This window comes from Protopterus annectens, chromosome 9.part0, assembly GCF_019279795.1.
Source record: "Protopterus annectens isolate FY-2018-M chromosome 9.part0, PAN1.0, whole genome shotgun sequence".
Classification (NCBI taxonomy): Eukaryota; Metazoa; Chordata; order Ceratodontiformes; family Protopteridae; genus Protopterus; species Protopterus annectens.
In genome coordinates, this window is record NC_056743.1 from 1,351,927,663 (window position 1) to 1,351,944,316 (window position 16,654).

At 39.7% G+C, this 16,654-nt stretch overlaps 1 protein-coding gene across 1 annotated transcript in view; it reads left to right on the forward strand.

Annotated features, from left to right (window-relative positions):
- ADAM9 (ADAM metallopeptidase domain 9) overlaps positions 1–16,654 on the forward strand; it is a gene marked incomplete in the record, with an annotated part of 1,887,510 nt that overhangs the window by 232,577 nt on the left and 1,638,279 nt on the right. The window contains 1 exon segment of the mRNA XM_044084336.1: positions 976–1,040. Coding sequence (XP_043940271.1) covers positions 976–1,040 — 65 coding nt within the window.

The following is a 16,654-nucleotide window of genomic DNA, read 5'->3' on the forward strand; positions in this document are numbered from 1 at the left end:
ACCATAACGTTCCATGTTAGTTGTCGTCTTCTCGCCTTCTTTCTTACGTCCCTCCCTCCTGCCCCCTAGCCTGGATAGACTCGAGGTTCTGAGTCCTTCCATTTCTGGAGATACAATATGTTGCGTCTTTCCTGGTATCCTTAGTGTTACTAGCAGGTAATCTGTACTCATAAAAGAGGTTTATAATATTATTATTATAATATTACTTTTTATACTATGTCTTAGCTTCCAAACGAGATCTGGGGAGTTAGCGCATGGTATTGTGGGATATAAGGCTGCCTCGAGCCGGTAAAAATAGCTCTCGAGCTATAGTATAGGCTCCGAACCCATCCAGCAAGAAAGAAGGCGAGAAGAAGACAACTAACATGGAATGTTATGGTAAGACATAACTTATTATTATTAGCTATGTTGTTAGCTTGTGCCTCTCCTAGCGGACAGATGCACTACTTGCAAAAGGAGGTGACTGTAATGAAGATGAGTGGAAACTCCAGTAATTATACTGATAATAAAGCACACTGTTTAAGAAAAATACCTCTTTTATTGCTCTAACAGCTTAATGGCCCAGGCCGTACTTTTTGTGTGATGCTGACAACATGTTCTTATGAGTACATATTCATCTCCCATACCTCAGTTACTAATTTGTGATGCTACCCTGTTTGTATTCTGACATATTTTAAGTTACTGTTCCTTTGTATCAATCCAAGACAGCAGACTTAATTATTTTTACCCACTGTAAGTTTGTCGAGAAGAGCATTTTGTACCCTATAATGAAGAAAAAAATATAGCACTTAAGGTACTGTGATGAGCTGATTACTGGGCGGTGGAGAGTCTTGTTATTAACAAGGTTACATTTAAAGTTTTTTTAACTGAACCAATTTTAAAAAAATGCCACATATGTTTATTGTAGACCCAGTCCAAAATACATCGCTTTGTTGTTGTTTAAATAATAGTAATGTTTTTTTTTTCTTGGCTTAGGATCAAGTTTCTTATGTCATTCCTGTAGATGGCAGGGAGTACAAGGTCCATTTGGAAAAGAACAAGTAAGTAGTTACGCTTATGTAGCCTAACAATTATTTGTTTTCTGCTGTTGTGTTGTGCTTGCCAATATATTGATAAAATGCAGAGCTGTTACACTAATGTGTGATAATGTTACTTTTTCTAATGCCTGATTGTTATTTTACTGTCTTGCTAACTGAAACATACTGTTTAGAAAGTCTGAAAGTGCACCCCTAAAACACCATAACTGTGGTATAAGGCATCATCATTGCAGGGTTTTCTTTAGTAACCATATACCCCAAGTCACCAATCGGTAGAAAACCAAGTATTCAGATTTATGTTGCTAGTAGAGCTTTCTGTTCTTTGGTTCTGTTCTTTGGTTTAAAACATTGAACCCTTACACTTAGCAAGTTCATTCTTTTTTCCAAAAAGAAAGCTGACCCCTCCTCCCAATAAAGAACAGTCATATAAGTCAGAATAACTATATCAAGGGCCTTGAACCCCCCCCCCCCCATGTGCATTCCTTTCAATTCTTCCAGAAAGTCTGAATCTTCATTTTTCTTTTTGGCAACAGAGTGTTTTAGACAATTGGGTCCTGAAAATGATCCATGTAGGCTACAACTGGCAGGCCAAACCCTTCCATCCCTCATTTGGTTGCTTCTTCCCCGATCTGACCTTCTGTATCGGTAGACTGGATGTCTTCAACAGTGTTCATTACCTACTTGACTCCAACAGCATCAGACCTCGGGGGAGATCCCATAGCCAGGAGGTTAGAGCTAGCCCCGGGGGGGTCAGGGTCAACTTTGAGACTCTTAGATCCGCCCACCCCTTTTTTTATGTAAAAACATCTTTATTAAATTATTATGTTTGACAATGGGCAGTCTTACATTTATATAAATTAAAGTAAACCATACCAACACAATGTCAGTTGCAAACATTATACATTACAGACCATGCTGTCACAGCTGTAGCTGCAAACATTTATATATCACTTAAAATGAATCCAGTCATTGTCAGTCCACCATTACACAGCTCGTTCAGTTACTGCCTTCTTTTAAACCTCGTTCCTCCTCTGCATGTATTGATCCCACACTTATCATTTTTTCCTGTGTAATTTGCTCATACCCTTTTCTAAAGATCCTAATTACAGTTGTTTTATCTCTGGTACTGTTTTCGCTACTTCTAGTAAAGTTGGTTTAGACTTTGATTTCCATTTTCTAGTAATTGCTTTTTTGGCATCCGTCATAATTAGACTCAGCAAGGCCTGTGTCTAAGCAATTCTGATTCTGTATCACAGCTCAAAAAAAAAATTTCCTTGGTTACCCAGCATCTCCAACAGAGCAGTCTGCATGGAATTGTTAGTCTGCCAACTCATTACACTCCCAGAAACCCCTCCCTTCCACTTGGTGTGTCATTACCGGATGGCTTGACCCTGGTGTTTGCATCAGAGCCGAGCAGAACCAATGTATTGAGAGGGTTTTTTGTCTGGATCCTCAAATCTAAAGAGGACTTCTTTGGCTCCAGCTTTGGCATCAGCCTTTGAGGCATTTGTGAGGAGTTTGTCATTATTTATTGAAGTGGTTTCCCACCATCACTCATCTCCATCCTAATCCCCTCTGGCATCTGTGGTACCTTCCTGACATTATCCTGTCCCTTTGGGGACAGCCAGCCTCAGTGGCTTGAGATGAGTTTCCCTTCAGCTCCTTATTCTTTGTGGGATCTCACCCCACTGTGTAAAGAACACAGGAAGCAGTCATGCAAAAATGGCGCATTAAGACTACCCAAAGAAGTCTGTCACTGAAGGAACCGATTTTGATGAAGAAGTCCCCAAGGTCTGTCTCCTAGAAGACATCTCCTTTGGGAACATCCCGGAATTGCTTTTTGCAAGGGAGAGGCTCATCCATTTATGCCCCTTCCCAAGAGAAATCTGTATTTCTTGAGGCTTTTGGAGTTGGCCAGTCTACTTCCTGGATGGTGCCATGGAGGACAAGCTGATTGACTTTGTCATAGGGGGCATGGAAAGGGAAGGACACAGTAGAGAACATAACCTGTAAGCGTGATAGGATTGTTGTTTCACCATGGAATAAGCCTCATTGCAGAAAGAGACTTGCAGCAGATGGCACCCTGGTGGCGGTGGCCACAAAGAAAGAAAACTCAGAGAAGAGCTCCTCTTCCACCCCTTACTAGGGAGTTTTGGGCCTTGGACAGATTTGGCAAGTGAACTTGCACTTGAATGATGTTTGTTTCGCGTGCACTGTATTATCTTGCACACCTAATGAGATTTCAGAAGGACTTGACTGAATAACTCTCCAAGTCTGTCTCGGGTACCATGACAGCAGAGTCCTGCAAAACAGTGGGTTCACAGTTGCCAACCATACACTGTTTCAAATGTGTCTATTTTCCTTATGTCCAACATGCAGGTGGCAGATCTAGAGTGGCAGACACCAGCATTGCCATACACTGACATACCTGGATGCATCTCCAATTTGCAGAAAATTTAAAAAGTCCTTTTTAAATGCCCCATTTGATGGGTTCACCCTTTTCGGACCCAAGGTTAAAGACACTCTCACCATGCGTGAACAGGATGACAAAAGTCTGTCTGCCATAAACATCTGTTTTTTTCATTCTCAAAGGACCTTTTCCCATACTCCGTGCTTTGCACAGGGCACAGTTAGTCAGACACCCTCATGTGGCAGACGGGGAACAACAGTGGACATTGCCTTAGAGGCAGAGGTGGTCTGCAGAATCAGGGGTTTCAAGGTCCATTTGCAGAGAAAGCCCTTCTAGTGCTCCTGAAAGGTTGCCCGACTACTGCACTCTGGAGGCAGTCAGAGGGGGCCTCTTTCTGCACCTCCACACCCGTTTGGCCATTAGTCCCTATTTGTGGGTGCAGAGAGTAGTAACCAAAGACTGTGTTATCCTCTTTATCTGCTCACTAAAAAATGTCAGGAAAAGAAGTTTCCCGATGTTCCACCCGCTCAGAGGAAATCAGTAACTCAAGAGATCACAAAGCTGCTAGACGTGAGTCAGCCAGGCTGCCCCAGTAGATGAGCAAGGATCTGGAGTCTGCTCAAGATTGTTTTTGGTTTTGAAGAAGAGTGGGGAACTTAGGCCCTTCTTGGACATCAGCCATCTAAATCAGCTATTGAAACAGACAACTTTCTGGATGATCACAGTTCACTCTATGTTGCCTCTTCTGAGGATGAATGATTGGATGTGCTCAGTGGGCCTACAGGACTCCTATCACATAAAATAGCCAGGCAGTCTAGGAGGTTCCTTCACTTTTGGTGAGAGCTAGTCGCTTTAAATTCAGAGCACTGCCCTTTGGTCTCACCAGTGCCGCTCAGGTTTATAACAAATCCATGGCAGTGGTTGCAGCATTTGTCAGACTGCTGGAGTTCTGGGTGTTTTCATATCAAGATGATTGTCTCATTACTGCTACCAAAAGAGATCGGGTCTGCTATTTCAAACTAGATACTTCTTGCTCCAATTATGCTTGCACCTAGTGATGAGTCAGCCTGGAGGAATACAATTTAACACCTGTCTAGACCATAGAATTCATGGGATACCACCTGGAAACCGCCTTGGAGATGGCCAGACTTTCACAATCAAGATTAGTCACTCTGACTGAGCAAGCCTACTTGGCTCTGTCCCACCAAAATCCTTTGATCAGATGCATCCTTTGTCTTTTGAGCTCTATGGCAGCATCCGTTATCCTTGTGTCTCACATGCAATTCCACATGAGGTTGTTACAGTGGACTTTGTCATTAGAGTTGTCTAGTATTTACCATCCTATGCACTTTCCAGTCAGATTCACAAAGATCTGCAAACAACATATTCCCTGGTGTCTAAATTGTACTCTAGTCTATCAGGATTGTCCCTTGTTTCTTCCTTTCCCAGCAGTTGTGGTATCCATAAATGCTTCCCTTCTGTGGTGGAATTGGGCATTGCAAGGAAAAGACTGGCACTTGTTCTTTGACAGAGTTCAGTCTTCACATCAATATTCTGGAGATGAGACCAGTTCTAGAGTTGCTGGCGTTCCAGGACATGCTACCCCTGGTTGTGATCGCTGTTCAGACAGGTAGTATGTCAGTGGTCTGGTATATCGGCAAACCAAGGAGGAACCTGCTCAGTGGAGGCCATGAGGGTTTGGCAGTGGGCATTGTCTTGCTCTTTTTGAGTGCAGTGAAGATCCATATGTTAGCAGACAAGTTGAGCAGGCCCATTCTTCTACAACACAAGTGGTCTTTCAGTTGAATAGTAGCTTCCTTGATTTTCAACTGCTTGAGCAAGCTCTGCTGTAAACTGCTGTTCCAACCAGCACCAAAAACTGCAATTTTTTTGCCCTGATTCCCCAGGAGGGGCAGTCCCTGAAGGACACTCTAATCCACACTTGGCAGTGTGGTCTCTTTCATGCTTATTCTCCGACTCCCCTCAAAGTAAGCCATAAAAGTGACCTCCGCACGTACCATCTTCAGAACTTCTCTGCCGCAGTCTGAATGCCATCTTCTCTTGTTCGTCTGATAGCAGTCTCTTTGTTGGTTTCAGTCATCTCATTTTCAGTTTCGTGCTTTGCCCTTTGGACTCTATATGGCCACAAGGGTATTCATAAAATGCTTGGCTCCTGTCACTGCCTTTTGGACACTTCAGGGAATAATTATTTACCCTTACCTGGATGACTTGCTCGTTCAAGCAACTCATCCAGATATACTGCTGGAGAGTCTTCACGCAGCCATGTTTGCTTCAAAGCCTGGTGTTCACTGTCAACTACAAAAAAATCTTCTCTCAGTCCTTTTTAGGATCAGGTCTGCCTGGGAAGCAGGATTAGGACAAACCTCATGATGGCTTTTCTTCCTCTGCAAAAAAAAAAATGCAGTCTCTTCAGCCTATACCCGTCCTTCCACTGCCAAGAAAGGGACACGCAGACAGAGCTATTCTAGGGGACAGCCTGCTACTGCTCAAAAGTCCCCCTTTCCTGATGAAACAGGTAGTCTGTAACTACCTGCCCAGTCTTGCTTATATTTCTCTTTCCCAGTACCTCTCTCAATCTCTTCTTTCATGGATTGGCTTATTCTTCTTTTAAAGCCCACTTATCAGCCATTTTTGCATGTATGCTTCTATCCCCTTCATTAGCCTCTAGGCTAGAGGTTAAGCTTTTCATTGAAGGCGTCCTTCATATCAGACCTCCTAGGAAACCTGTATCTCCACCCTAGGATTTGAATTTTGTACAGGTAAACCTTACTCGGGCACCTTTTGAGCCTGCTATCACAGCTTCCCTTAAGCATTTTACTTGGAAGACTGGCCTACTGGTGGCCATCACTTCTGCAAGAAGAGTTTCTGAACTTCAAGCGTTAATGGTCTGTCAACCTTTGCTCATTTTCCACAAGGATAGGGTTTATCTACGTACTTAACCCCTCCTTCATGCCCAAGGTGGTTAATGATTTGTCCCTTAATCAATCTATTAATTAACGTACCTTTTCTTCCTTCCTTACAGAATTCTAGTGAAAGAGTGTTACATACCTGGGATGTGCATAGGCAACTTAGATTTTACCTAGATAAAACAAAGTCCTTTAGGAAATCAGAACAACGTTTTGTTTCCTTTTGCCCCAGGGCATTGGGAAAGCTTGTGTCAAAGCAGACTATTTCTTCATGGATTTCTAAGGCCATTTCTTTCTGTTATGACTTCCATGGTGAAGTCCTTTCTTCCTCAGTGAAAGTTCATTCCACTAGGGCTGTTGTTTCTTCTGGGGCCTTTTTCAAGGGATTGGACACTGCTAATATTCCGGAGGCAGCTGCATGGTCTTCGTCTGCACTTACACCAAACATTACAAGCTAGATACTATTTCCAGATCCAGAGCTGGCTTTGCCAGGGCAATCCTGCATGGATTTCTGTAGCATTACTCTTTTCCAACCTCCCTTTCCCTTACATGAGCTTTGGTATTCTCCCTCATGTTATGAATACTGCAACATAGTAATAGGAGGACTTAGAATAGTTGTATAAAATCTTACCATAACTATAGATGTCCTTCTCTTCCATGTTGCAGTATTCTATCCCACCCTTCTTCCCCCTTGGTTCTTGTGTTTTCTATGGATGATATTTTGCCTCTACTTTTATACTTGGACTGATGTTCTGACTTGGGTATTTCATTTCTGAGGATGGCATGTGCGGACTTCACTTTTATGGCCTACATTGGCTGTTGGCTTATGTACGACATTGCACATACCTTGGTGTAGTTTCTCTTTTGTATAATGGCTGGAAGTTCGGGTCACCTAGGCGGGGAATCTCTCATGATATGAATACTGCAGCATGGAAGAGAAGGACATCTGTGGTTATGGTAAGATTTTACACAACTATTTCCTGCAGAAAGCAGCCAGGCGCAATGCAGAAGTTATCTAATTGCCCCCTTCTGGCCCACAACATATATTGTACCCAGTAGATGAGACAGATGGAAGATGACTACATTGTCATAATGGTTTATCCTCCCTGGGTACCGGACCCTCATCCAGATTTTGATATCTCACTTGTCTGGCAAGCCTTACCCAGACATCATATACCTGAAGCTGATCCTGTGGTTCTTCCACTTCCAGTGATGGCCTTTAATTCCAGGATTTTGTCTTTGATTCGCATCTTGTCATCATCTCAAAAGCAACTTAGAACCAAATACAAACTTGGAACAAAAGCACCAGATTCAAACGTGAAACACCTTTCCAACGTCAAAAAAACACTTTCAAGTTTGTGAACACAGATTTATTTAAAGCTTTCGTCAGTTTATAACATAGACTTCATCGGAATACTTCATCTCAAAAATCTACTCATTTAAATACTCTAATTCATTACAATGTGATGAAATTCATCCAATGAAACCCAGCTGATCCTGACATCAATAAATATTTAAAAACCTACATAAGAAATACTAACATCAACCCCCCCTATAACATTTAAAACACAACTAATCACATAATATAAAGAATAAAGATACTTGATAAGCATGTACTAAAAAATTGTTACCATCTTTTTACACCAAAAAAATAATATACATAAAACATTAGTCAAACTTTGTATGAGCGCAATTTTAGATAACTAGTAAAACTAATACCATCATTAAGGCCTGGTTTACATAAAGCATTTAATCTAACTTGCCAGCATAACTCTCTAAAATCTAAAACATCCTCCCATGGGCCCACCTCTAGGGTCTTTTGAGATACTTTATCAATGACTGTAAATTTAAAACCATGTGATGGGAAGTTCACAATATGCCTATATAAGGCACTATTCATACTTTTATTTTTAATATCTCTATCATGCTGATACATGCGTTCCTTAAATTTCTTCTTAGTTTTACTTATACAAAAGCATGCACATGCCTCACACAGTGCAACATAAATCACCCCTAATGTATCACATGTATATTTGCCACTTATGTTTATAAAGGTATTATTGAGGACAACTTGATCAATCTGTTTAACCAGTGGGCATTGTGGACAAAAGCCACACTTTTTCATCCCCATGAAACATTTATATGTATTATTTTCATGTTTACCATCCATCAATTGTTTAATGGTAGGACCCGTTCTAAACACAATATTAGGTCTACTGCCCAATTTTTCAATTATTCCTTCAAAACCCTGAAAAAATGTGCCAGTTTTTATTCAATATATTGGCTATATTCTGATAGTGCTAAATTTAGTCACAAAGGAACATTTAAAATCCTTCATACCTTCTGCCTTTTTAGTTAGTTGCTGACCCACTAATGTGGATGTATTATTACCATAACTCAATAACGGTACAATTATACCTCTCTCTCTTTTGATTCTCACTTAATTGAAAAAACTCTCTATAAATTATAATGGATATTCCCGAGAAAGAAACGTATCACACAACTTATGGCACTGACTTAAAAATTGCTCTTTAGTGACCATGCGAGCCAATCTTACAAGTTGACCTTTCACAACACCTTTCTTGACGTGCAAAGGGTGAATGTTGTCAAAGTGCAGCAAACCAGATTTTTTTAAATTTACTTGCACCTACAGTAATAATAGCATCAACTATTTAGATGTGACAATAAGAAAAGAAAGTACACAATTTGAAAGTGACTTGTGTAGAAAAACAACATATAGTAATGGTTTGCTGCACTTTGACAGCAATCACCCTTTGCACGTCAAGAAAGGTGTTGTGAAAGGTCAGCTTGTAAGATTGGCTCGCATGGACACTAAAGATGAGCAATTTTTTAAATCAGTGCCATAAGTTGTGTGATATGTTTCTTTCTCGGGAATATCCATTAGAATTTATAGAGAGTATTTTCAATGAAGTGAGAATCAAAAGAGAGAGAGGTATAATTGTTCCGTTATTGAGTTATGGTAATAATACATCCACATTAGTGGGTCAGCAGCCCACTAAAAAGGCAGAAGGTAGGAAGGATTTTAAATGTTCCTTTGTGACTAAATTTAGTACTGAATATCAGTATATAGCCAATATATTGAATAAAAACTGGCACATTCTTTCAGGGTTTTGAAGGAATAATTGAAAAATTGGGCAGTAGACCTAATATTGTGTTTAGAAGGGGTTCTACCATTAAGCAGTTGCTGGATGGTAAACATGAAAATAGTACATATAAATGTTTCATGGGGATGAAAAAGTGTGGCTTTTGTCCACAATGCCAACTGGTTAAACAGATTGATCAAGTTGTCATAATTAATACCTTTATAAAAATAAGGGGCAAATATACATGTGATACATTAGGGGTAGGTTATGTTGCAGTGTGTGACGCATGCGCATGCTTTTATATAGGTAAAACTAAGAGGACATTAAAGTAACGTATGTATGAGCATGCTAGAGATATTAAAAATAAAAGTATGAATAGTGCCTTATATAGGCATATTGTGAACTTCCCATCACATGGTTTTAAATTTACAGTCATTGATAAAGTATCTCAAGACCCTAGAGGTGGTCCATGGGAGGATGTTTTAGATTTTAGAGAGTTATGTTGGCAAGTTAGAACCAGGTCTTAATGATGGTATTAGTTTTACTAGTTATCTAAAATTGTGCTCATACAAAGTTTGACTAATGTTTTATGTATATTATTTTTTTGCTGTAAAAAGATGGTAACAATTTTAGTGTATGCTTATCAAGTATCTTTATTCTTTTTATTATGTGATTAGTTGTGTTTTAAATGTTGTAGAGGGGTTGATGTTAGTATTTCTTATGTAGGTTTTTAAATATTTATTGATGTCGGGATCAGCTGGGTTTCATTGGATGAATTTCATCACATGTTGTAATGAATTAGAGTATTTGAATGAGTAGATTTTTGAGATGAAGTATTCTGATCAAGTCTATGTTATAAACTGATGAAAGTGCTAAATAAACCTGTGTTCACAAACTTAAAAGTGTTTTTTTTTTTGACGTTGGAAAGGTGTTTCATGTTAGAAACTGGTGCTTTTGTTCCAAGTTTGTGTTTGGTTCTAAGTTCTTTTTGGTCAGTAGCAGTTGCCGGTTTGGGACATGGACACCTCCCAGCATACTATCACTTTGGGAGACAACCTAGTTGAAAAATTGGAGTCTTAACCCAGCTGATACAAGAAATCTCAAAAGATACATCTAATGGAACTAGACACGAAGGTATTATGCCTACTAACAATGTATCGGAGCCAGGCATTAGGATGGCCACTAATTTGCAACAGAATGTGCAAGTTCTACCAACGGCAAGGCTGAATTTAACAAGCTGGTTACATAAAGATTTCCGTTTTGGAAGCAAGCGTGAGCAATAACAGTCATGGTTCTTGCACATTTCAGCAGTCTTTTAACTTGTTTGAAAGCAAATTAAATAAATGCAGGAAGCTCCATTTGGAAAATGCATACTTTCTAGACTGTATTAAGAACAAGGTAGTGCCGAAGGGCCTTGGACATTGGAAATATCCAACAGGACTTGTTCACAATTCACCCTTATATGCAGAACTTATTGCACGTTTTGATAGACAAGGTATGGAATTATTGGACATTTTAATTAAGCATAATTTAAATAACATTGAGACTGTACAAAAAGAATTACAGGAATTAGATAGAATTCTCTGTAATGACTTGTTATTTGAACATAGTGTGTCCCAATGCAAGTACATTTTTGATCGAGTTGACAAAACCGCTATGGAAATTCAAAATCGGAAGGAGAAGAAGCTCATTAGGGACATTAAAGCATATGCGGCAGGGTTAGCCTACTCTAAACCTCCTCAATTTTCTTCCCATTCAGAACATACTACGGAAGATGCCGGTGATGAGGAGAGTAGGGGTGGAATTACAAGAGCTGAACAAGCCCCTTTTGGGCGGGACATTCCGAGGAGATCGATGAGGTTACAAAACCAGGTGTGACAAGCGAATTACAGGCCACCGCGATATTTCCAGGGTCGGAGGCACCAAGATCAACAATCTCATCAAAACCAACAATTCCAGCAGAGCAGGCAATAAGTGAATTGGAATTATCAGTAAACAGTGGAGGTTCACATGGTACTGAGATACAGACAAACGAGAGCGCAGTGTCAATTGATAGTACGCTCATGAAGAGCGGAGATGAATTGGTTACTTCTTGGTACAACAATGAACATGTTTTTGAAATATCAAACGATAAAGGTGACTTTACAGTTTTTAATTTTACAACACAGTTTTATGATAAAAGTATAGCTAATTTATTTAGTAAAGGCCTGAATTTCGTGTTGACTAAACATGCTGACTTAGTAGAAGTGATTCTAGATTTAAAAATGTTTTTGAGAAACTTGAACTTTCGATTAATGTTTGACAATAAGATCGACAATACTATTAATGCTTCTTTGCACAAAAAAAGTTTATTTAACCCCCCTTTAGTGCATTGTTTAACAGTATTTGAGAAGATATGTGACTTTGATTTCAACACCATTTTAGTTGGTAAGGACAATATTTTACACAATTTATCAAATAGTGAGAGAGACTTACTTCATAAACTAGTTAATAACAATACAACAAAGGTGGGGATGTGGTCCTAATGTCTAAACAAGACTATGTGAACAGAATAAATGTGTTACTTTTGGATGATACAGTTTATGAAGAAGTGTCAATAAGGTTTTTGAATGTTTCTTACCATAAGATAGATCTAATTTTACAAGACATGCAGGATCAGGACATGATAGATGGTAGGCTTCTAGATTTTCTACAGGTAAAGTTTCCAAAGGTCCCATGTATCTTCGGTATACCAAAGATACATAAAGACAATTTTGATCCCCCCATGAGGCTTATTGTTAGAGCCATTGGATCAAAAACAGAATTTATGGGTAAATACATAGATTATACCTTAAAGGAGGTTCTTAAAAAGGAAGAACATGTATGTATTGATTTGTTGCATTTTTTGACTAGGTTTATTGGCCTGAAAAGTGACAAAGATGTAATCTTTTTAACAGTTGATGTGGTGGGTTTATATAGTTCAATTCCACATGACATAGGAATAGAGTGGTTTGAAGAATTTTTATATGATAGTTCATGTTTTACAAATAACCAGGTAATTATTCTTGTTACAATGATGGAAGTAATGCTCAAGAATAACTTTATCTTTTTTGAAGGTCAGTATTTCCTACAAAAAACAGGGGTTGCTATGGGGGCTATATGCGCCCCATGTTTTTGCAAATATAGTAATGTTAATGTGGGAAAGAAAATATTTATTGAATGCTGCTTTTATTGACAGATGGATTATTTATTTACGTTATATTGATCATTTATTTATTTTTTTTATGGAAAGGAGACGAGACTGAAATTAAGGACTTTGATTATATTAATAGTACAACAGATTTTTTTTAAATTTACTTACACCTACAATAATAATAGTATCAACTATTTAGATGTGACAATAAGAAAAGAAAGTACACAATTTGTAAGTGACTTGTACAGAAAACCAACATATAGTAATGGTTTGCTGCACTTTGACAGCAGTCACCCTTTGCACATCAAGAAAGGTGTTGTGAAAGGTCAGCTTGTAAGATTGGCTCACATGGTCACTAAAGATGAGCAATTTTTAAGTCAGTGCCATAAGTTGTGTGATATGTTTCTTTCTCGGGAATATCCATTAGAATTTATAGAGAGTATTTTCAATGAAGTGAGAATCAAAAGAGAGAGAGGTATAATTGTACCGTTATTGAGTTATGGTAATAATACATCCACATTAGTGGGTCAGCAACTAACTAAAAAGGCAGAAGGTAGGAAGGATCTTAAATGTTCCTCTGTGACTAAATTTAGCACTGACTATCAGTATATAGCCAATATATTGAATAAAAACTGGCACGTTTTTCAGGGTTTTGAAGGAATAATTGAAAAATTGGGCAGTAGACCTAATATTTTGTTTAGAAGGGGTCCTACCATTAAGCAGTTGCTGGATGGTAAACATGAAAATAGTACATATAAATGTTTCATGGGGATGAAAAAGTGTGGCTTTTGTCCACAATGCCCACTGGTTAAACAGATTGATCAAGTTGTCATTAATAATACCTTTATAAAAATAAGGGGCAAATATACATGTGGTACATTATGGGTTGTTTATGTTGCACTGTGTGAGGCATGTGCATGCTTTTATATAGGTAAAACTAAGAGGAAATTAAAGTAATGCATGTATGAGCATGCTAGAGATATTAAAAATAAAAGTATGAATAGTGCCTTATATAGGCATATTGTGAACTTCCCATCACATCATTTTAAATTTACAGTCATTGATAAAGTATCTCAAGACCCAAGAGGTGGTCCATGGGAGGATGTTTTAGATTTTAGAGAGTTATGTTGGCAAGTTAGATTAAATGCTTTATGTAAACCAGGCCATAATGATGGTATTACTTTTACTAGTTATCTAAAATTGCTCTCATACAAAGTTTGACCAATGTTTTATGTATATTATTTTTTTGGTGTAAAAACATGGGAACAATTTTTTAGTATATGCTTATCAAGTATCTTTATTCTTTATATTATGTGATTAGTTGTGTTTTAAATGTTATAGAGGGGTTGATGTTAGTATTTCTTATGTAGGTTTTTAATTATTTATTGATGTCAGGATCAGCTGGGTTTCATTGGATGAATTTCATCACATGTTGTAATGAATTAGAGTATTTAAATGAGTAGATTTTTGAGATTAAGTATTCTGATGAAGTCTATGTTATCATCTCAAAAACCTTACGTCAGGAAACTGTATAGAAGCAAGTGGAAGAGATTTTTTATCTGGGCAACTGCTAAAAGTCTAGACCATTTCTCAGCTTTTTTGGCTTTGATTCTAGATTTTCTAGCAAATATTTTTCATGTAGAAACTAGCTACTCCACCGTCAAAGTTCAGCTGACAGCTGTCTTGAATTTTCATGATGTTCTTCATCTCACATTGCTGCAGTCATAACCTGTGGGGTAGTCCGCTGTCCTCGGTCGGCCCGAATACCAAAGTGTTAGGCTGGCGTCGGTCATGGTCGCTTAGATCTGACGTCAGTACGCCGTGGTACTAAAGCGCATGACCGACGTCATATCCTCTGTCTTTCTTGCCGCATGGTCCGAAGCAGAAGCAGCGTTTGCAAGTGCCGTTCGGCGTCCTGAAATTTTCGTATTCTGAGTTTCAGACCGAAGACCAAGTTGGGCTAAGTACCCCGTTGGGGAATATTTTTGTCTTTTCTTGCCTCAGTTAAATCCAGATGTCAGAAAAAGTGAATAATTGTATTTCTTGTGGGAAACAGATACCTCATAGGGATTACCACTCTCTTTGTATTCCTTGTTTGGGGCCTGAGCATGACGTAGTCGGGTGTCGCTTTTGTGCTAAATTTAATAAGCGCACTATTAAGCGTAGGTTAGATTGTGCTAGGCTTGTCTTGATGGCGGTGTAATTATAATATGCCGTCGGATCCTCCGACGCCCGCTATCGCGAAGAAGCGCAAGGAGAAATCTTTGAAATCCAGGCAGGATGAGTTGTCCGTTCCGGACGCCGGTTCTTTAGAGACCACGGTGGAGTCTGTGGATCCGGCCGAGGTTTCAGTTGAGTCTCAGGGGGAACCTTTAGTTTTGCTAGATGTGGCCTCTCAGGAGTCAGGTCAGGCTGAGGGGGCCTCTCAGGTTGTTGTGCTCCCTTCTTTGCATAAGGTGGTTAGGCCTTCTCCCTCTGTCTCTAGGGTACCTTCAAAGGCCAGGCCTGGTTTGTCTTCCTCTGGCGTCAGTCCTAGTTCTGCAGGTTCTGTGCCTAAAAAACACATGCTTAAAATGGCAGAAGATTTAATTACCTTGATTAGAGGTTCTATGCCCCCTCCAGATAAGAGGCCTAGGGTGGAGCCAGAGGTGGAAGGATTGGAACATTCTTCAGATTATTCAGAGTCTTCGGCTGAAGACATTCAGGATTTTCCCCCTTATTCTGATTCTGGCGCGAGAGGATTCTAGTCCCTCTGCTTCCCCTCCAGAGGATTTTTCTTTTCAGAAACCCTGCATTCTATGAGGGAGCATTTTAAATGGGAAGGTCAGGATTTCTCAGATTCCCGAAAGAGGCTTAGGGAATTCTTGTTTTTACCACAACATAGGCCCTTGGCTATACCTCCGGTTTTAGATGTTGTACAGGATGTTTTCTCTGAGGCTTCACTTAATCCAGACTCTTTGCCTCCTGCCCCAGTTAAGCCAGACAGGTATTACAGGGTGCCAGAGGCTCATAAATATTTGTATAAAAGCTCTAGGGTGGACCCTGAAACTATTAGCCAGGGACCTAAGGGTGTCAGGGCTTCTGTTGTAAAGAATCCAGTTCCTATGGATAAGGACTCTAGAGCTTTGGATAGGTGGGGTAAAAAAGTGTACACCTCTTCCACTCTTGCAATGAGAGCTTTAAATTGCCAGTTTCATATGCTGAAATACCAGAATTTTCTTCTTAGTCAATTGAAATCTAAGGTGGATGCTTTAGCAGAGGGCATAGAGTATAAAGAATTACAGGATTTGGTTCATGCCTCTGATCAGGTGGGTAAGCATTCGTTGCAGTGTGGTTTTGATGCTTTGCAGGCCTCTTCTAGGGTGGCTGCCACTGGATCAGTTATTCGTAGGCACGCTTGGCTTAAGGATCAGAACTTGTCAGAGCATGTTAAAGCTCGAATTTTGGATGCTCCCCTTCAGTCTGAAGTTTTGTTTGGTTCTCCTGTGGAGTCAGTCTTGAAGAAAATGGAGGACAAAGCTAAGTCTATGCAGACTGTTAAAGATTTCTTACAAGTGCAGCCCCCTAAGTTTAGCAGAAATTGGCCTACTAAGGGATGGGCTTACCCTTCTTCTGATTTACAGTCTAGGGGCAGATCTAGACGTGGTAGGGGCAGAGCTCATGCACAGGGTTCTTTTAGGCCTAGGACGTGGAGTTCCCCTGCGCAGTCTGATGGTGAGGGCAGGGGCCAGTCCTTTCGTAAACAGACCCAATGACCTGCATCTTCAGTTGCCCGATCCTTCTTGTCTGGCAGCTCCTCTAGGGGGAAAGTTGGCACTTTTCAGGCAAAATTGGCTTTTAGTCACCCAGGACAAATGGGTGTTGGACATTATAAACCGAGGCTACAAGTTTTATTTCCACACATTGCCCCCTTTCAAAGGCATGCCAGACGTTCCTCCTCAGCAAAAGGCAGAGGCTCACAAGCAGATTTCTTTACTTCTTCAAATGGGAGCTATCCAGCAGGT